Below are 22742 nucleotides of genomic sequence, written 5' to 3'. Positions count from 1 at the left end.
TACTGAGCCTGGGCTCTAGAGCCCGAGAAACACAACTGCTGAGCCCGTGTGCCACAACTACTGAAGCCTGTGCACCTAGAGCCTGTGCTCCACAAGAAGAAAGGCCAGCACAATGAGAAGCCCATGCACCACAACAAAGAGTAGCCCCTGCTTGCTGCAACTAGAGAAAACCCCCACGCAGCAACAAAGACCCAACACAGTCAAAAATAAATAAATAAATAAATAAATATTTATTTTTTTAAAAAAAGTGGACAGAAAGAAAAAGACCAGGTCTAACTAGTTTGTAGATAAATGACCCTGACAGCCTATAAATGCCCCACTTCTTAGTTTAGTTGATTCTTCTTAGGTGTTGTTTTAGAACTGGAATAATACTGAACTTAGCACTACCAAGAATTTACAAAAGATCAAAGATTGCTCATGAATATAAAAATTATTCAACCTCATCAAAAGACAAAGAAATATAAATTAAAACAATAATGAAATACAACTATTGGTCTACCAGCTGAGCCAATTTTTTTTAATGATAACAGTCATTGCTGTTCCAGGCAAGTTGGTGGTTGCTGTATAAACAGGTATAAACAGGCTCAACCAATTTAATAGACTTAAAAACATTAATGTTTAGATATTTATGTACTAGGTTGTTTATTTTAGTATATTTCAATAGCAAAAAATTAGAAATAACCCCAGTGGTTACCAGTAAGGTAATAGCTAAGCAAATGATGGTACATATGTCAATACAGACATTAAAAATTGTGCTTTCAAGTATCCTATTATAAATTTGGAAAATGACTGTAATATGATGCTAAGTTTTAAAGACAGTACAAAATTATAATGAGAATAGTATTCCAGTTCTTTAAATTTATTTTAAAAAAGACTGGACAAAAATTGTGGGTTTTCTCTGGATATGAGATTATGCTTACAGTTCTCTTCTTTGTACTTTTCTTATTTCCTAAACTTATTTTGCTTTTATATGAGGGAAAAACATGTTTTAAAAAATTGACAATTGGAATTATAAGATTTGCTGATCAGTTAAGAATTATACTTTGATCATTTAATTAAATAAATAAGTTGTTGTTACCATTCTCTTTCTAACAAAAAGAGGCTCTTTATCCTCTCCATAAAATCTAATGATACAATTCTTTCTCTTCTTACCTCATTAAAAATTCAAACCCAAAGTAAAACAATTATGGAGCCTCCAGAATTTCTATGATGGTGGTTAGGGGTTAATTATTTCCTTTTGCTTAGCTTTAGTTAGTGTATCTTTATCCTACTAGTTCTCCCTGTGACTCTGTTTTAGAACCAATTGACATGCTTTTAAATGCTACTAGGTTATCTTTCAGTTTATTAAGGGCTGTATATATTTTGGTTTTTTAGTTTTCTCTCTGACCTCAATATATTTATGCTAGCATCTCACCTTTTCAAAAATCATTTTTCCTAATTACAAAAGTAGTACATGCTCATTGTAAACAATTCAAATATAGAAATGTGTGAAGTAGAAAATGAAACTTTCCCACAGTACCTCCCATTCTCTAAGATAACCTCGATGGCCTTCTAGATATTTGTATGCCATGTGCTAGGTATACTTAAAAGTCACGTGTATTGGGTTTTGTTTTTTTTTTAAGAAAAATGAGATACTATCCTGCAGCTTGTTCATTTCACTTAATACTTTTATCTAGAACATATTTATCTACTCGTGTAGATCTACTTCATTGTTTTTAACAGCTATAAAATACTTCATAGTTTGGCTGTACCATAATTTATTTAAGCAACTCTCCTATTAACCAACATTTGAGTTCTTTTTAGTTTTTTGCAATTACAAAAAATATTACAGTGAACATCTTTCCCCATATATTTTTGTGTACTTGTGTATTTGTGTAGGATTAATTCTTAAACATATATTGCTGTTTGTCCTATGTTAAAGAATATGCAGACTTAAATTTTAATAAATACAGCTAATTTGCCCTTCCAAAGGACCTACTTATAACTTCTACCAATATCTTATAAGACACTGTTACTAACACATGGCCTTATTAATCTTATTAGTCTTTGCCAATATGATAGGGGGAAAGTGGTACCTCGCTGTTGTTTAATTCACATTTCTCCATTTATTAGCTGGTTGGATGTGTTAGTTGTATATTCTTTGGCCATTTATATTTCTCCTGTAAGTTTGCCTGTTTCTCTGTTGACGTGTTCATCACTTTCTCATTGCCTTGTACATCTTCCAAACCATCTTGACCATCTTCTGATTTCTGGGGTTTAGGAGCCAAGCGAGAAGAAGGTGCCTCTGGACATGTCATTGTTCCTCAAGCTCCAGAAGCGGGTCACAGAGCTGGAGCAGGAGAAGCAGGTGATGCAGGATGAGCTGGACCGCAAGGAGGAGCAGGTGCTCCGAAGTAAGGCAAAGGTGCGCAGTGCTCTCCCACCCTAGGGCCATGGCAAACCGAGTTGTGCAGTCTCTTCTCTAATGGCAACTCAGCCCAGAAGTACTTTAACTTTAACCAAGTAGGTTTTGGTTCAAGTAGTGAGGGCTTAACTCTCCTCACTCTTTTCTGCTGAGCTAGGAAATAGTCTAAGAGTAAAAATGTGACAATTAAAATATAACTACTTACTTATAAAGTTTTTAACTTTGTGTGTTTCCCTAGGAGGAAGAAAGACCACAAATTAGAGGTGCAGAACTGGAATATGAGTCACTCAAGGTAATGGGAAGTTTCAGCCCAAGACTTGGAATATCTTGTGGCAAGAGACCTCCTCAGAGCTTCTTTCTCTCAGAGAACATCCTTAAGGGTGTACCTGAGGCCCTAGCTTCAGGCTTATTCAGGCATTAGTTGTAGCCCTGTGTCATTCCCTTTTTAAAATTGTCTTTCATATAAGCTAGAGTTCAGTCTAAGCAGGAGCCAGGAGCAGTAGCTGCCATTTGAGGCTGTAGAAGGTAGTAAAGGACATGGACCCAGGTGACAGACTGCCTGGGTTCAAATGCTAGATCTGCCACTATAAGACTGTGTGCAAATTCTCCTTTCTGTGCCTTGGTTTTCTCATCTATAAAGCGGGAATAATGATAATATGTATCTTATAGGACTGTCATGAGGATTATATGAAGTAATTCATGTTAAACTGCTTAGAATAGTGCCTAGCACATCATAAGGGCCCAACAAATGTTGGCTGCTGTCATTATCTTCATCATTTTAAAATACAAGCACTTTACACATCAGCCTTAATTTTTAACAACAATCCTGCAAGTCAGCATTTTAATTCCTATTTTATAGATGAAGCACTTGACACTAAGAAATATAAGTAACTTCCGTAAGATGACCCCACTAGAAACCGACAGGAATGGAATTTGAACATTGGTATCTCTAGCTCCAAAGCTCATGCTCTAACCATCAAACCCCACTGAAACTATGTGTTTGTAGAGAAAGACAGTTCCCAAGTATTAGCTCAGTGTTTCTCGAAATGTGGTCCCTGGGCCATCTGCATCAACATGACCTGATGACCTGGTAAGTTGAGGGAAATGCAAATTTATGGGCCTCACACCAAACCTATTGAATCAGAAACCATGGGGGTGGCACCAAGCCATCCGTCCTCCGGGTGATTCTGATGCACATTAAAGTTTGGGAAACATGGCATCAGAGCTTAGTTGTCGAAGTAAAGACATTCATACATTTTCAGAAATAGCAATATGAATCTGATTACCAGTTGGTAGGTGACTGGGGATAGGAAGGAGCATTCATTTTCACATTTGAATGGACTAATTCATGAAAGAAAGTGTTATAAATTCTTAAACTAGGGGAAAAAAAGGACTTTAAATAGTCTTACTATAACATGTTGAAAGGTCTAATATGGTGCTATAAACCTAAGATTGCTTCTCTGGAAGAAATGGTAAAATATTTTATCTTTGTATGGAAGTGTCTCACTTCCATTATCATAAAGCCTTAATGTCATGTGCTAAATAAATCAGCATGGTGCTTTTAAATGCCCATCTGCTTCACTATTTCCCAACCAGTATCCTGTGACATTTGTATTTTAGGGTCAGTAAATAGAGTTTAGCGTCAGATCTGTATTCTGGGTTCCACTGCCATTGTTTGAGCAGAGCCTACAAAGGGCAGCACTAACTGGTGATGGGAGGATGGCTGGTAGTATGTGAAAGTATAGAGATGGTAAAGGATGTGTATGTCCATCTAGATGACTGAAGGAAGAGGTCGCCCATCCTCTCCTCCTGCTTCTCAAGGCTTCTGCCAGCAGCTTCACAAGCATGTCAGACAGGAAAGAAGTTTCAAAAATATATTGTTTGTTGTTACTGAAACACTATAGAGAATTTTATTAGTTTAAATGCTATGTAATTTTTAAATTAGAAGTTAAAAGCCTAAAATTTCAGTGGTCTTTCCCCTCTCCTGTACAAAAGAAATAAGAGGGTACTACTCAACACTTCAGGGATATGCTCTCTGAACCATTCATTGGAAATAACCTGACCATTTGGACCTTCATATTTGTGCTTGTATTTACCCATAAAGAAAACCTGGGCTTCTTAGTACTGAGATAAACTCACCCTTTAGGAGTCAGCATTCTCTTCAGGCCTGTGACCACACCCTGGGCGGCCTGGAATAAATTTGATTCTGGAATTTAGGTTGATGAAGCAAACTACCATTCACCTTGCTCAATTCCACTTGACAGTGACTTTCTTAATTTTCAGAGCAGAGTTCCCAGTAGAACCAGGGGAGCCATTCACTAGGGGAGCTCTGGCGATCTTTTCCAGCAGAATTCTTCTACTATCTTAGGGAAGGATGAGTATTCCAGTGTAAAGTTGAGGATGACAGTGATGAACTATTCTTTGTCTCTTCATACAGCGTCAAGAACTAGAATCAGAAAACAAAAAACTGAAAAATGAGCTGAATGAGTTACGCAAGGCCCTTAGTGAGAAAAGTGCCCCCGAGGTGACCGCTCCAGGTGCACCAGCCTACCGTGTCCTCATGGAGCAGCTGACCTCTGTGAGTGAGGAGCTCGATGTCCGCAAGGAGGAAGTCCTCATCTTGAGGTCTCAACTGGTGAGCCAGAAAGAGGCCATCCAACCCAAGGTAAGCATGAGCAAGTAGCTCAGGTGGGTGTTTGGGGACTGGCCTCTGTCTTCCTACCCTTTCCTTCCAATTTATAACAAAGCAAACATTTAAGAGTATTTTTAGTCTAATTGAGGATATCATCATTTTGGGGGAAAAATCTCAATGTTGTTTTAAAACTGTTGCAAATACCAATTGGAGTGAACAAGAAGCAAATGATATCCCAAATGCTCTTCAAAGTTTCACTGCTCACTCATGAGCAAAGGGCTTTTAAAATTAATCGTTTTTTAGTAATCTTGGTCATGATAAATTTTGATCAAAAATAAAATTCTGTTAAATACAAAAATCCATAAGTTGTCTTGCTGTGGGAAGGCATTAAAAACAATTTTAAATTATTTGTTGAAAATAGCCTGTTTAACTGGAAAGATAACACATGAAAAAGTTAGAAATGAGATCAGTGAGTAGAAGTGACTTGGAGATGATTTCTGCTCACTTCAAGAAGTTCTGTTTAATGGTGGGAGTTGTCCCAGCTAGGAGGGGCTGTGTTTAGTGATTCCACAGAAGGGATCCAGGCTGAAGCATATAGATGGCCCTTTGAACACCTTCCCTGACCTCAGATAACTTGAGATCCAACTGCCATGTGTTGGTGAGAAATGGACCTTTTAGTCATTTGACATCAGGGGGAATCTGAATAATCATCTTAAAACCTGGTTTATGTCCCTGCCCATGTTCATGAAGCAAAGTGTTACCAAGAATTAGGCAATCAAGTATCCCAGCTGCATGACCTGCCACATAAAAAATGACTATAAGACAGAGAATGACACATACCATATGATTTCACTTAGTATGTGTGAAATCTAAAAAACAAAACAGAAACAGACTCATAGATAGAAGAAACTAGTGTTTGCCAGAAGGGAGGGGGTTAGAGGGTTGGGTGACATAGATAAAGGGGATTCAGAGTTACAAACTTCCAGTTATAAAATAAATAAGTCACAGGGATGTAATGTACATCATAGGGAATGTAGTCAATGATATTGTGATAACTCTGTATGGTGACAGATGGTAACTAGACTTATCCTGATGATCATTTCATAATGTATAAAAATATCAAATCACTATGTTGTACAAATGAAACTGATATTGTATGTCAATATAATTCAATTTTTAAAAGACTATAACATATAATGAATGGGATGCCTGAAAGATCTGAGAGCACTTCTCTTAGAAATGGTAGTTCTGGGGCTTCCCTGGTGGCGCAGTGGTTAAGAATCCGCCTGCCAATGCAGGGGACATGGGTTCGAGCCCTGGTCCAGGAAGGCCCCACATGCCGCGGAGCAACTAATCCCGTGTGGCACAACTACTAAGCCTGCGCACTTAGAGCCCGAGCTCCGCAACAAGAGAATCCACCGCAATGAGAAGCCCACGCACCGCAACGAAGAGTAGCCCCTGCTCGCCGCAATTAAAGAAAGCCCGTGCACAGCAACGAAGACCCAACACAGCCAAAAATAAATAAATAAAAATAAAAGAAGATTAAAGCCTCCAAATTCTAAAAAAAAAAAAAAGAAAAGAAAAGAAAAAAAGAAATGGCAGTTCTACATGTGGTTAAGATACCAAACCTGGCACATAACATTTGTATTTGATAATGACAACTCACACCTGGGATTGGGCCTCAGGAAACAAGTCTCCCTCTGCATGCTAGCTGGAACAGAGTCCAAAATTAGAATTCCTTTCTCTGGTTCCCTGTGATGAACTGGTATTCTAACAAGAAACTTTAGTAAAAGTCAATAGAAAGAAAAAGAAAAATGAACCAAGGGGCATAAAAACAGTCCAGCTCACAAGAGCACATAGCTCTGGTACCACACACTCTCACCTACCCAGCTCACATACTCCATGTGACAACTTATCTCCAGTGCCTAATGGGCTGGCCCTGTCTAACCAAGGTCCCTGCTCTCCAGGCTCCAAGCCTACACATAGCATCAGCTTGTTTTTTCTTAGGAGAAAGGCCCAGGACACTGACTAAGCCCTTTCAAACCCAGGGCTGTTTATCCCACTCCGTTTCTAGTCAAGAGATGCATCATTTCACAACTCCTTTGCAAGCAATGGTAAGTGATGTCCCGTGAGCCAGGTGATGATCCAGCCCAGCCAGCCACATCTAGTTTACGTGCTCCACCTCCACAAGTGTTCCGGGACGCTTCACTTGGACAAATGACCTCCTACCAAGGTGTTACTAACTCTCACAGACCTGGGATAAGAATTTTACCATAATACATTAACAGGAGGTTCATTTTCCTCATACCCTCACAAATACTTTATAATTAGAAAAATCAAAACAACTCAAAAGAATTTCAAGAGTCTGTTCCTGAGAATTTAAGAGTTGCCATTACATAAATATATATTAATGTCCACTTCATGCCAGTTCCATGGCTAGTAATTTACATACAGAGTTAGTTTTAGGAGAAACAAACTTGGTTGTTTTCACAGTTAGCTTTTATCTGTTTTGATGAGGACTCAAGATGGAATTTATTTATGGAACTAAGGGTTTGTTGTTTTCTCCATTTGTTTTTTGTGCTTGCTGACTTGTGATTTTCAGGATGACAAGGTAATTATATATTTTTTAAATTTTTAGTAAACACTTCTATTTAATCCTGATTTTTACAAGTATCCCCCAGTTTTGCAGTTGATATTTTCTGGCCAACAAGTCTATTTTGATATTTACAAATTAATTTCCTATTTGACCCCCTGCTATTTGAGAAGTCAGTGGGAAAATAATGGATGTCATAGGCTCCAGTCTGGATCGCAGAGAGGCCTCCATGACTTTTGAATTCGTAGTCAGTTCTGTGACTCATAGTGGTAGTTATGGCAGGCCGTCCACAAGCAGGGGAGGGAAGCCCTTAACTCGGAGCACACTCCAAAGTGCAAGCTCTCCCATACTCTCATGTCTACCAGCTATGGGTTTGTTGGCCAAGGGTGAGGAGGAGCCTGAGGAGCTGAGCATACCCTTCTTGGGAAGAGTGGGATTTTCCTACATGGCACAACCCTTTCAGAACTTCTGGTCCTGTCTTGGCAGGGGCTCTGAGCAGTGAGTCAGGAACTTCCTAGCGCTGGCAGTCCAAGTCTGACCCCATGCCCAGCCACTGCTTCTTAGCTATGATAAGCCAGATAAGGGAAGGACTGGCTACTTTCTACTATCTTTCCTTTGGATGAGTTCATTAGATGTACTTACCTAATTTACTAAAAGTCAAAAACCAGATCATGTAGGTCCTCAGATGTCAAAGAATACATGTAGCATTATTTAACATAGAAACTGGTTCTTTGAGTTGCTATTTAAAACTTAAAACTCTGAGTATGGCCCTTTATAGAGTAGAAAGATTTTCTGCCTTTCAATAAAAGAGAAAAAGAAATTTTCTATGAAATATGTACTAAAATATTTATAAAACATAGCTAGAATACTTATAAAATGCTATATGTGGTGTTTATGGGAAAGATTTTTAAAATCAGTAAAACATAAGCTCTTGTTAATAGCTCTTATCAGATTATATTTGGTCTTCTCTAAGTGTGCATTTATAGGCTCACAAAAGGACAGCATTAGGATAAAAGTGGGATTTTTTTAAAAAAAAGGATGTTTTTTATTATAAACACTGGAATTCAAAAGCAAGTATTTGTAGGCCTCTAGTTGACATTAAAGTTATCTTGATCTCTAAGATCATGATATTTGAAGTGTATTCTATAATCTCCACTTCACTGTGAGATCTGGTTTTAGAGCAAACGTTGACTAAAGGATCAGACATACACTATTTAGACAAATAGAATGGGCTCTTGGGTTCTAAAGAGTATTATTCTTTAGAGGCTATAGAGCAGTTGTTCTTATTGTCTATTCTTGCCCTGGTTTAGGAGAGAGAGAGTGGCTGAGTAGAAGCAAGATTTTGGAATTACATTGGTTGTCAGACAGGTTACACCAAAAAGGAAAAATAAAAAAGGAAGTAAAAATGTTAGCAGAAAAGCCCTTTCTATGCAAAATCGTTAGTAATTCTGACCTGCCAGATGTTTATTTCAAAAGCTTATGTACCATGCTATACTGTAACAGAAGAAAAAAGAATTGAATAACAGCAGATGGTAGATATTTCCAAGGAGCTAAATCCTTCCCATTTATATATATCTAAAGATCTGAGGAAAAAAAACATTTGATTTTGCTGAAACACATGATCTGAACACCACTTTTTTTGTACTGAGTTGTTAATGGAAAAATGAGCTTTATGTCAAATTTTTTGTGTTTATTAGGGCATTTGTTTTGTTATAACTGGTCCGGAAGTAGAAGAAAGAACAGCTTTGTACATTGCATTGAATACTTGGTGTTCTTACCTGGTTATTGTTTTAATGCTGTATATAGTTTATATCTATATGTATATTTTTTAAAGTATATATACAACATTAGAATAATAACCAGGCAAGGACACTGAATATATATATATTTACACTATGTGTGTGTATGTGTGTATATATATATACACACACACATACACACAGTGTGAAACACACGTGGCCCATCAGTGATTTTATTTACTCCAGAATCACACCACCTTTGTAGTAGAGTGTTAGGGATTCTCAAGAGAGGGACTGGAGGTGCCTCTTCCTCTTAACTGCCTGTGCCCCACTCTCTGTAGTTGTACCGGGGCTCGGGCAGACGCTCTGGTGGGGCAGAGGTGTTGTGGAACACATAAACCCCCTATTCTGGAGGAATGAAAAATGTTGTATGAGGTCCAAAGCTTTAGAGTTAACACTTAATGTGGAAATGTGTCTTTTCCCCCTTCAGAATACAATGACAGATTCCACAATACTTTTAGAAGATGTACAAAAAATGAAAGATAAAGGCGAAATAGCACAAGCATATATCGGTTTGAAAGAAACAAACAGGTAAGTTGATGTTTCTTTTATTCATTTTGGTTTAATCATATTGATCTTTAATCTTCAAGCCAGCCTCATATAGTAAGTCCAAGTGTTTATGCATTGTTTTGTTAGACATCAGCTGATCTTCAAAAAGGGGATCCAAGGTTTCCAATATATTCCCAGTTAAAATCTCATTTATAGTAATATAAGGTAGCATTACTGATGAGAGATGGAAAGGAAAATGTTCTTTACATTTAGGGAATATATTTCTGTATGTTTAGGGTCTTAGCCTTGAGAAGAAACCCAGTTGCCTACTATATAGCTTGGACTATCTTGTGTAGTCACTTCCATTTGTTATTCAGGATGGTTATTGTGAAAGTTTGTAGGGACAGCTGAAGCTTTCAATAATTGAAATTTAGTGTGAAGAGAAGTGATGAAGTAGCGGAATCACATCTGTGTTGGCCATGTAATTCTAGAAGGGCACCATGACTTCTAGGATGAGACCCTGATATTTGAGACCAAGGTTTTGTCACGTTTCCTAAGGTGTTCTGAGAAAATTCTAACCCTGGTTTCATCTCATTTACTCATGAGTGAAGTTGTAGATGGCATTTAGCTCAGTCTTAAGAGCCTTGGGTGGGCTGAGAGTACAGATTTGCAGTCACTAAATGACCAAACTTTCCCCAAAGTTTTCCCTATAGCTTAGAGTATCACAGCTTATTTCTGGAATTCCTCAGCCTTCCTACCAGTCCTGCTTCCCAAAGAGCCTTCATGCTATTGAACTCTGAACTTAAAAGACTACATGCTTAAAAGAACACAGCCAGTGATGATAACAGAGATTTATCAGTGTACATCTAGGTCTCCTGATGCATAATGTCAGGATTGGTATACAGAAATACGTCACAAACTAAAGAATATTACCATGCAAAATATAAGGTACTTATTACCTTCTTTTATGGGGAAGAGTGGAGAATGCTTATAAAAGTATTTGGTTCAACTTAAATTTTAATTTATGTATGTAGGTTGTAAGCATATCTTATAGCTAAGAATGTGTTAGTATAAAAAGAGCTATATTACATTGTTCATCCATCCACTCAGCTATTCAGTCACCAGATATGTATTGCATGCCTGCTTCATCCCAGGCCCTGTGCCACACACTGGGAATATAGCAGTAAGCAAGATAAATACAGTCCTTCCTTTCACAGAGTTTATAGGCTGTTGGGGAGACAGCCAAGATAATTTGGACTTCCCTCCAGTGACAGGAAGGAAGTCATTAAAAAGAAAATTTATTTATTTTTATTTTTGGCTGTGTTGGGTCTTCGTTGCTGTGCACGGGTTTTTCTCTAGTTATGGCGAGCGGGGGCTACTCTTGGTTGCCGTGCATGGGCTTCTCATTGCGGTGGCTTCTCTTGTTGCGGAGCACGGGCTCTAGGCACTCAGGCTTCAGTAGTTGTGGCTCGCGGGCTTAGTTGCTCTGCAGCATGTGGGATCTTCCCTGACCTGGGCTTGAACCCATGTCGCCTGCATTGGCAGGTGGATTCTTAACCACTGCACCACCAGGGAAGCTGCTGAAAGATTTTAAGTAGGAGAATGATATGATGAGATTGGAATTTTAGAAAGCTAGCCCTGGTTTTTATGTTAGAGAATAGATTGTAGTGGAACAAGATTGAAAGCAAAAAGACCAGTTAAGAGGTTATTACCATAATTGAATGACTGATTATAGTGACTTTGACTTAGTTGGTAACAGTTGGGATTGAAGGAAATGGGACACTTTGGAAGATACATAAGAAGATGGGGTGAGTAGCCTTGCAGTTTGTTGGCTGTGTGGGATGGGGACCGTGAAGGGTAACTCTGCAGTGTCTGCTATGGATACTTGGTTGGATATAGTGATGCCAGTTTGTGATCCTGAGTCTGGGATGTGGGGAAGTACAGGAAATGATCAGTAGATTTACAAATATTTAAGGAGGTAGGAAGACATCCAAGGAGAGAAATTCATTAGGCGGTTGAAAATATAGATCTGGAACAGGAGAGATATGTAGGCTGAGATGTAAACACTGAAGTCATCAGCATGTAATAATACAGTTGAGACCATGCAAATAAATCAACTCTCCAGGGAGAGATGGTAGATGGAAAATAGAAGAGCAATCTCTGAAATTTGTTTTATGTAAACATCGTATCAACAACAGAAGTCTAGGGGCTTCCCTGGTTGCTCAGTGGTTAAGAATCCGCCTGCCAATGGAGGCCACATGGGTTCGAGCCCTGGTCCGGGAAGACCCCACATGCCGCGGAGCAGCTAACCCCGTGTGCCACAACTACGGAGCCTGTGCTCTAGATCCTGTGAGCCACAGTAACTGAAGCCCACGCGCCTAGAGCCTGTGCTCTGCAATGGGAGAGGCCACCGCAATGAGAAGCCCACGCACCGCAACGAAGAGTAGCCCCTGCTGGCCGCAACTAAGAAAAGCTTGCGCGCAGCAACAAAGACCCAACGCAGCCATAAACAAACAAACAAACAAACAAAACAGAAGTCTAGTAGGAAGAGTAAGAACCTGGGCTCTGGAGTCAGATAACCCTGCCCTTCACCACTTGCCAACTGTGCAACCCCTGCAGATATCTTATGTCTAAGCCTCAGTGTCTTCTTCTGCAGTGTGGCAAATGATATATATTGGGTTACTGGGAGAACTAAATAAAATGATACACGTGGAAGGATGTAGAACGGTGTCTGACACTTGATAAACACTCAAAAATATTATATTTATACCTTCAGTAGAAAAAAAACTATAACCAACTCCGTCAGTTTTGTTAATTCTACATACTTTTAATAAAATATGTCACACTTCTAATATAAAAGCAGTTTCCCCAGGTCTTTTTTTTTTAATCCTTAATTTTTTTTTTTTTATAAATTTATTTTATTTATTTATTTTTGGCTGTGTTGGGTCTTCGTTGCTGGACGCGGGCTTTCTCTAGTTGCGGCGAGCGGGGGCTACTCTCCATTGCAGTGCACGGGCTTCTCATTGCGGTGGCTTCTCTTGTTGCGGAGCACAGGCTCTAGGCACGCGGGCTTCAGTAGTTGTGGCACGTGGGCTCAGTAGTTGTGGCATGCGAGCTCTAGAGCACAGGCTCAGTAGTTGTGGCGCACAGGCTTAGTTGCTCCGTGGCATGTGGAATCTTCGCGGACCAGGGCTCGAACCCGTGTCCCCTGCATTCTTAACCACTGCGCCACCAAGGAAGCCCTCCCCAGGTCTTAAAATTAATTTTTGACACCAAAAATCTTTTAAAAGTTGTGTCATAAAAGCTGGGAACTTTGGACATATACTGGCTTATAAGTTACTCCTATAAGAATTTTTTAAAATAATTTTAAAAATACAAAATCAGATTTTATTAAGCTAAAACAAATTCCTACCCAGAAGACTTAAAACTTCATTTTGAAATGAATTATGAAAATTGCCACATGAAGACAGTAGCTGAAATTTTCATTCTATATGTATATGACTGTTTTGGTTAGTCTCTAACATAATATGTGACATATAAGATCACTCTGCTAGCTGAGTGGGAAGCAGCCACATAGCACAGGGAGAGCTGCTCGGTGCTTTGTGACCACCTAGAGGGGTGGGACAGGGAGGGTGGGAGGGAGACGCAAGAGGGAGGAGATATGGGGATATATGTATACATAGAGCTAATTCACTTTGTTATAAAGCAGAAACTAACACACCATTGTAAAGCAATTATAGTCCAATAAAGATGTTAAAAAAAAAAGATCACTCTGCTAGCTGAATAAAATGTTAAAAATAGAACCTCCTTCTCACCTCTTCAGTCATTTATTATTTTGCAGGAAAAGTAGCTCTAGATGTTGATTATTTTGTTTTAATTTCTACACATTTACGTGTGATGTTACGTGTTACCCATTTTTTAAAAAAAATTAACCAAAAATGATTTTTGTGGTAATATCTTAAAGTCATCTGTAATTAATAAAAACAGTCCTGTTGACTTAATAAAATATTGAAATATCACATGCTGCTCTTGACCATCATCATCTCATTACCATCCCTTTGTGTTTTGCATTATTGTTCCTTTTGCATGGAAGATCATCTGCTATGGATGGCCATGAGTTGAATGAGGATGGAGAGCTGTTGCTGGTTTATGAAGGGTTAAAACAAGCCAACAGGTTATATTTGTCTCCTCAAAATGCAATGTTATTAATTTGTTGTTTTTCTTACTAACAGTGGCCTCCCGACTTTAACTTCTGTATTTCTTATTCATTAATTGTCTTCCTGGGTAAATTTCAGACACTAAAATTTGTGAATATCTCACTAAAAGTGGAAGAAAATCCAAACCTCTCAACTGGAGCCCAAGCTACTACTGCAGGAGAGATTAATACCTATTACTTAGTGGTTTCTTGTTTGGAATAATGATCAATTTAAAGGATATATGTGCCTGGGCAATGTGTCTACATTCTCATATATTACGATCATGCTGCCTAACAGCAGTGTTAAGTGCACGATTTGGCATTCTGTGTGGTTACTGTGAAATTCCGATTTGTGAAACCGCAAACAAAGAGGGTTTCCTGCATTGCTACAGTTCAAAATAATCACCCTAACTCAACATGTTAAATATGTTTAGGGGAAAGCAAATGAAATTGAAACAGCAGCACCTTTCTAACACAGACACTCATCTCCTCTAGTGAGATTTGTGTCTTAAAATCTCTTAAAAATGCCATTTTAGTGATGAATTTAAAAAAATATTTAGCAGACTCTTTGTTCGAGGGGCTTCTACTTATTCTGCTTTGTTCTAATCACAAACCGTTGACATTAACTTTGTGGTGTTATTGGTTCAAATCCTTTTGAAATTTTATAATCATTAAAATATTTTTAGTCTGCTGTTAACTGTTTGCTTGCAATGGCATCAGTAAGTGTTGCCCAGCATTTGATAACCAAGGGGGTTCGAATAAAAGAACATCTTTTCTTTCTTCATGTTCGTTAATTCCTATCCATAACTTTGTCTTGGCTTTGAAAAAGGGGGTGAATGTAGAAATGGGGGTGCCTGGTGAAGGGAGGATGCCAGTTCGCTCTAGTATCCTCCTGCCCTAGACTACTCATGGTGCAGCTGACTGGTATGTTTGCTCAGAGAAGCAGTAGCTGCTTTCTTGGTCCCACTAATATTGATGTTCTGAAACCATATCTTGTTAGGATTCTGTTACTGATAAGGAAGTTTATGGGAAAGAGAAGATGACAAATTATATATATATATATATATATATATATACATATATATATATATATATATATATATACACTAAATTTCAGAGCTGTCTGTCTGGATTTGGGTAAATCTGTATGTATTTCAGAGTAGCACAGCACTCCAGCCTTTCTGCCCTTCAGAGATAAAAGTAGAAAGTAAAAATGGGACCCTGGTCACACCCTCTGCCTGGAATTAGTAATGCTGAAAGTCTTCAAGGCGTATTTAATTAGACGGGGCATTTGTAATCTTGCCCTCCATAGGGCGGTGATTTTGTGGCGAAGGTACTAGCTTTGCCAACTTAAATGCTAGTTTGTGAAGGTAGTAAGCCAGGTTCTTTAACCTGTGTCTTTGAATTGATTGTTTTAGTCATCATTTCCTATGAACCTTTCAAAAGAGCTAAATTTTTCCTGTTTCTAGGGGCCTTTGAGAACTTTGTAGCAGGGTCCACAGTTCAGAAAGACACAAACGTGAGCGCATTTGTTTCCATTTCTGGCCCTTGGTTGAGTTCCTAGTCTCTAGTCAAGTCAGAAGCTACACAGTCACTGCAGAGTCCCTGCTTGTCTGCCCTTGCAAGTGAGTGCGGGGTCTTGCACCCTTCAGGCGGGGACTCTGGTGTCACCTCCCTTTCCTACTCGTGTGACTTCTCCGCAGGCTCCTGGAATCGCAGCTGCAGTCGCAGAAGAGGAGCCATGAGAATGAGGCCGAAGCCCTCCGCGGGGAGATCCAGAGCCTGAAGGAGGAGAACAACCGGCAGCAGCAGCTGCTGGCCCAGAACCTGCAGCTGCCCCCAGAGGCCCGCATCGAGGCCAGCCTGCAGCACGAGATCACCCGGCTCACCAACGAGAACCTGGTAAGGGAGGTGCCAGCCCACACTCCTCAGCACACAGGGCCTAGCCCTGCAGGGAGGCCTTCCTGGCTTTTTGAGCAAAAAACATCTTTCCTGACTGGGAAACACTCACTGCCCCACACTTGTTACCCTCTTTCCCTATCAGGGACAGAGTCAGGAAAATACGACTATGTTGGTAGAAGCAGAAAAGGCGTGTCCTCGGGTTGTTTCTCACAGAAGGCTGTGGTTCATCTCAGCATCCTCAGCCCTCACTTGGAGGGTCTGGAAGATATCGGCCGACTGTGTGCTGGGCTTTTGATATCCTCAGGAACTCAGCTTCCTCCACGTCAGCTGCAGCTTCTTTGCCATCGAGGAGGTTATGTAGTTGTCATAACCTTTGGTCCCCAAGCACCACTGTGGCCACCCCAGCCCCTGTCTCTAGCAGACAGCGGGGTTAGAGTTAGGGTCAGGGAAGGCAGTTGGCAGAACCAACGTGGGGCTTTGGGTTGACCTTGGTTGGAGCTCCAAGTTCAGGGAGGAGGAACGTCAGGATTCAAGTTTATACATTCGTGATTCTTTTTTAACGGAACTTGGGCAGTGAATGAGGAGATTTTTTTTCCCTTGCCAGATTCTGAGTGCTGGCACAGAGTCCAAGTTTGTTCTTTTTCTCTTTCTGTCCTTCTTTCTTTTATAGAAAATATTTTCTAAAATGTTTTTTTCTTAGTCACAAAGTAACTTTTATTACAGATTTCTACTTAAGTTTGATAAACATATTTATTAAAGTAAAAGTCATTGAAAAAGTATAATTCCACTTTTTTTTTTTTGGCTGCACCACATGGCTTGTGGGATCTCAGTTCCTCAGTTACCCGACCAGGGAACTCTCAATTCCGTATTCTATATAAAATCTATATTGTAGTGTCAGTCTGGTTTTGAGAAAAGCTGTTTAGGGCTAGTGGTAATTTGTTTCTGTTTTGGGTTATTTTTAATTAATTAATTTGTTTGTTTGTTTATTTATTTATTTTTGGCTGTGTTGCGTCTTCGTTGCGGTGCGCAGGCTTCTCATTGTGGTGGTGGCTCCTCCCACTGTGGAGCATGGGCTCTAGGCGTGAGGGTTTCAGTAGTTGTGGCACGTGGGCTCAGTACTTGTGGTTCATGGGCTCTAGAGCGCAGGCTTAGTAGTTGTGGCTCATGGGCTTAGTTGCTTTGTGGCATGTGGGATCTTTCTGGACCAGGGCTCGAACCTGTGTCCCCTGCATTGGCAGGCAGATTCCCAAGCACTGCGCCACCAGGGAAGCACTGTTTCTATTTCTTTAATTCAGGGTTTTAATGAGCTGTATTAAAATAGTTTGGATTTTCTCTGAAGATTTAACAATCTGAATTATCCCTCCATTATTCCATTAGTGATCATTTACATTACAAATAGTTATCTAGTGTCATGTATTCAACCATCTTTTATATTAATTTGAAGCAAAACTCAAAGGTATGGGACTTCCCTGGTGGCGCAGTGGTTAAGAGTCCACCTGCCAATATAGGGGACACGGGCTCGAGCCCTGGTCCGGGAAAATTCCACATGCCGCAGAGCAACTAAGCGCATGTGCCACAACTACTGAGCCTGTGCTCTAGAGCCCAAGAGCCACAACTACTGAGCCCGCGTGCCACAGGTACTGAAGCCCACGCACCTAGAGCCCATGCTTTGTAACAAGAGAAGCCACCACAATGAGAAGCCAGCACACCCCAGTGAAGAGTAGACCCCCTCACTACAACTAGAGAAAGCCCGTGCACAGCAAGGAAGACCCAATGCAGCCAAATTAATTAATTAATTAATCTAAAAAAAAAAAAAAAAAAAAGCTCAAAGGTATTCTTTTCCCAGTCTGTCCTTCCCTCTGAGGATAGCTTGCTGGTGAGGCTACATTGTAGGAATGGGAAAGGTGGGTGAGGGCAGAGTTTAGACTCTTTCCAAAGGGCCTGAAATATCACTAATTTGTGGGGGAAGGTCTTCTGAATCATGGAATATTTCTGAGATGTCATTTTATTACTCACAAGTATATTGTTGCTTAAATTAAACTAACAATGCTTTAATGCCTAAGAACTGATATACTAAATAATATAATAATAACTGATCAGCATATAAATTCTGTGCTTTTTAAATGATTATCTTAAAATACAAGGTGAAACCATGAAATAAACCATGAAATAAAGATGATTCTGGGTGGTAGATTCTCAGAATTTTTTCACTAAGCTGGTTAAGCATTTCCCTTTCAACCTTATGCACAGTATTACTTTTCTTCTCAATTTTTTATATCTAATACAAACATAAACTAAGGCCCCAAATTCTCAACTGGTAGAATCTAGTTAACGAGTTTGAATTTTAGGAAAACCCTTCGTAGGTCAGCTGCTTCTGCCTCGCTGACTACTAATTCAGGAGAATGGATTCAAACTTACAGATAGGGGATGATGCACTTTTTCACAATCATTATAGTGTCTCAATCTTAATTGTGCATTTCTTTAGGAAACACTTGGGCAGAATACTAAAGCAGCAGTGGGCCTAGGCTTAGTGTTCTGAGAAACTCTACCCTGCAAATCCTTCCCACCCACCTACCCCCCAACACAATCACAGAAATGGTTTTTCTCCCTCCTCTAGTGGACAAGCGTCACAGGCCACCCGCAAGCTGCCTTTCAGGGAAGGAAGGCACACAGCTTCTCATCAGTCTTTCCAACTTCAAACAAGAGCTCCACCTTTGCCATTATTCTCACTTTTGTTTTAAGTAAATTCCCCACTCTTGCCGCTGCTACTGGCAGCAAAGAAAGTGTAGCAACTTGTGAGCAGGTCTGAGAAGTGAAATAACAGCCTTATCTGGGGAATATGGACCACAGCTCTGTTTACTTGCTAACATAGCCTGTTTCCTCTGAGCATGTGAAAATATATTTGTGTATATATAATCAGAATCATCTGTACTAGAAAAATTAGAGGGCAATGGCAGGTGACAAATCAGAGCCTTTGGAGTATACGTAGTTTCATTATTTGTGTTTTAAAATATTTTAAAATTGATTTTGCTGAGAGGTAGCATTCCCCTCACAGAGAAAAACAAATGTCCATTGTGCCTGTTTTTTCAGTATTTTGAGGAATTATATGCAGATGATCCTAAGAAGTATCAATCATATCGGATTTCACTTTACAGACGGATGATTGTATGTAAACTCAGAGTGCTTCTCTGTCGTCTTCCCTGCTAATTCTAGCCCTCTGTAACTGAAGAGCACACCGCTGCCTGCCCCACCCCAGGAAGTCTCTTCAAAAACTGTCACAAAACCTTTCTCCCCACAGCTGTCTTTTAGCCAGTGATGTCGCCTCTATCAATGTCCTGCGTCCATTGTCACCTTCGGTTTGTTATTAACACTAGGCTTACAGTGTGATGGAAGCAAAATGTGATTTGAAAGATAAAGTAAAATCCAAGAAACACAACTGAACGCTTTGAAATGTTAGCAACTGTTCCTTTGGAATCATTGGTCTAGTATCTAAATCAGCCTGTCTAAACTAAACTAGAAAATGAATGAGTATTTGTATTTATAAAAGCTTTTTTAATCCATAACCTGAATAACAACCACAGACTTATTAAATCACTGATTTATTTCCCTTCCAAGCTCCTAGTCTGCTGTTGTCCACTTTTCTTCTTAATTATCGATCTTTTAATTATGCCGGTCATTTGAAAGAATTCTTGATTAGAGAGCCAATTATCACAGTTTTTTTAACCCCCTACCCTTGAACGAACTGCTTTTGTTTTCTCTTTTTGCATAAGCCATGTGGAATTATCCCCTTTTTTCTCTATAAGCAAACATATCACCTGGGAGATTTTTTTTTTAAAGGTTTTTTTGGTTTTGTTTTGTTTTTTTATTTTATTTTTTATTTTTGGCTGTGTTGGGTCTTCGTTTCTGTGCGAGGGCTTTCTCCAGTTGCAGCGAGCGGGGGCCACTCTTCATCGTGGTGCGCGGGCCTCTCACTGTCGCGGCCTCTCCCTTTGCGGAGCACAGGCTCCAGACGCGCAGGCTCAGTAGTTGTGGCTCATGGGCTTAGTTGCTTCGCGGCATGTGGGATCTTCCCAGACCAGGGCTCAAACCCATGTCCCCTTCATCGGCAGGCAGATTCCCAACCACTGTGCCACCAGGGAAGCCCACCTGGGAGATTTTTATGGGCATGTTATTCAACCTGCCACTTGGTCTGCAGACCACTCTATCCTGTTTTCTGTCGTTATTTTTTGTTTTTCAACATCTTTATTGGAGTATAATTGCTTCACAATGGTGTATTAGTTTGTGCTTTTTAACAAAGTGAATCAGCTATACATATACATACATCCCCATATCTCCTCTCTCTTGCATCTCCCTCCCACCTCCCCATCCCACCCCACTGTCGTTATTTTTTAACTTACCTTTTAATTCCCAAAACTTCTTAACTTTTCTTAAGTTACAGGACTAGTTTTAGCCTCTCCAAAGGGTGGGACTCATAGAGACAGTGCTTCACACACATAGGTGTTAATCAAAAGCCCCTAAGTTCAACCACCCTTAAAACTTCCCACAAAACTGTGTGCATTCATCAGAATTTACTTTGCCTGTTCCCCCTTTAAAAGAAAAACTTTCTACTGGAATAGCAGTACATTTTATGAGCATTTAATTGTTGTGGAGTCTACTGGAAAAGACTCCACAGTGAGCCTGCTGTCCATCACGCTGTAAAGGAGTTTACTGCATTGTATATTTTAACATTTGGCTTTTATTATAGCTGCATTTCCCATTGCCTGCCAGTTTTAGCCAGGTGGGGCTCCACCAATGAGCTTTCATGGAGCTTTTATGTAAAACTAACAAGTGCTGTTTCTGTAATTTTGTGTCTGCTCTCCTTCTGTGCATTTTAGAAGGTTTATTTTGATCTTTCTGTTATATTTCTCATTTTGATCTTTAGGATTTGATGGAACAACTCGAAAAACAAGATAAGACTGTCCGGAAACTGAAAAAACAGCTGAAAGTATTTGCCAAAAAAATTGGTGAACTAGAAGGTATTTAAACATGTTTCTATGACAGTTGCTGAACCTTGGTTTTATATGAAATACTAGTGGCTTAAAAGGTTTGTGTGTGAATATTAGGGACAATAACAAAAATGACGTTCAGCAAACCTGGCCTCCGTGGAGTGGAAATTTTCATTACTAGGTGGGGGAAAATGTTCTTTTCATGGTAGTAATAATTTACAAAGAGAGAATTCATTCAACAAACATCTAATGACCGTCTTCTGTAGACCAGGCACTATGCTAGGCAGTATTGCATAGTGGTTAAGGGCATGGATTCTGTAGCTAAGCTTCTCGGGTTTAAATACTGCGTCTTCCACTATTAGTCATCTGATATTGGGCAAGTTACTGAACCTCTCTATGCCTCAGTGTTCCCACCTGTTAAATGGGAATGATAATGGTGTCTACCTGACACGGTTTGTAAGGGTTAAATTAATTAATATGTGGAATGCATTTGGTATATTTCCTGACACACAGTAAATCCTATATACAACTTATTTTTATTACTGTTATTCTTAGTATTAGGGATACTAAGATGAGTAAGACAGAGTCTGTGTCCTCAAAGAACTTACATCTAATGGAGAACAAAAAGAGAAGTAAATAAGAAAAAAATGAATTATGATTATAAAGAAATAAGATTTTAGAAAACATCTCATGATTTATATATGATGATGGGAAAACACCTTGAGAAGTGATCAAATATTGGTTATTATTATATACAAATGATTCTTGTCTTGTGGGTTAGTGTTTGTTCCTTCAGTAAGTAGGTGCCAGGGATATAGCAGTGAACAGGGCTAAAGCCACATTCTCAGCTTAGTCCAGCAATGATCTCATTGTTCAAGAGATTTTGAGACCCTCTTTGGAATTGCCTTCAGACCTATGCAGGCTATTACCATTTTGACCAAAAATGATACTGTGCAGCCTTCCCATCTATTGTGTCATTGTCACTCTGAATAATTTTTGCTCTGCTCAAAGGGTGAAGGTTCCCCATCACTGGGAATGTTCAAAAGAATCTACCATGATTAACTGTGTGGCTCTCATTCCTCCAACGTGCCAGGCCTGTCATAACTGTTCCATCTGTTTGATCTTCTTGCTTCTCTTAGTCAAGTCCTGCTTATCCTTTGAGACCAGAGTTATATGTCACATGCTCAAGAGCAGTCTTTCCGGATCACACAGATAGACCCTCCGGCTCTACCCTCTGTGTACCACAATTTGCCCCCCATCTTTTGTGGTTTTCACTGTCATATTTTTAGCAGTTTTTCTGTTGAATTACTGGCTTCCTCAATGAACTATGAACTTCCTGAGCAGGGTGACCACCTCTTATTTCCTCTTGTTTTCACAAGACCTAGTATACTGTCTGACCTGTCATAATCATTCCATTAATGTTTGTTGAATGTGTAAGTAAGTGTCAGAAATATTTAGAACAGCAACATGGATATTTACTTTCAAGGGGATAATATTCCCTGGGATGTACAAATACTGAAATATTTGCTTAGAAATCAGATAGATTACTTTGCAGTCATATTTTCTTATATAATCCTTTAGCATTATGTGATTCATATATTATATTAAAATTTTGAACCTCTGAATCACAGACCCAGACTATAATGTCTGTTGGCAAAACTTTAAAAATCTTTATTCAGAGAACCTTTCTGCACTTAACTTTGCATCAATTATATCATGAGATGATAATTAGACAGCAGAGTA

General features: G+C 39.5%; 1 protein-coding gene across 5 annotated transcripts in view; it reads left to right on the top strand.

The window, feature by feature from the left end:
* Positions 1-22742, top strand: part of MYO5A (myosin VA) — a 223820-nt gene that overhangs the window by 182261 nt on the left and 18817 nt on the right. For 2 of the 5 annotated variants that reach the window (XM_055087944.1, XM_024128870.3), the window contains 8 exons: positions 2261-2404; positions 2643-2696; positions 4842-5069; positions 9859-9959; positions 14011-14091; positions 15816-16014; positions 19105-19179; positions 20936-21029. In XM_055087944.1, the coding sequence (XP_054943919.1) occupies positions 2261-2404; positions 2643-2696; positions 4842-5069; positions 9859-9959; positions 14011-14091; positions 15816-16014; positions 19105-19179; positions 20936-21029 (976 nt within the window). The remainder of the gene's footprint in view (positions 1-2260; positions 2405-2642; positions 2697-4841; positions 5070-9858; positions 9960-14010; positions 14092-15815; positions 16015-19104; positions 19180-20935; positions 21030-22742) is intronic. The other 3 variants (XM_024128873.3, XM_024128872.3, XM_024128874.3) reach the window with 3 other exon arrangements.

This window comes from Physeter macrocephalus, chromosome 11 (genome assembly GCF_002837175.3).
Source record: "Physeter macrocephalus isolate SW-GA chromosome 11, ASM283717v5, whole genome shotgun sequence".
Classification (NCBI taxonomy): domain Eukaryota; kingdom Metazoa; phylum Chordata; class Mammalia; order Artiodactyla; family Physeteridae; genus Physeter; species Physeter macrocephalus.
Note: the sequence above shows the minus strand (reverse complement) of the source record. Positions and strands in the feature narration are given on the sequence as shown.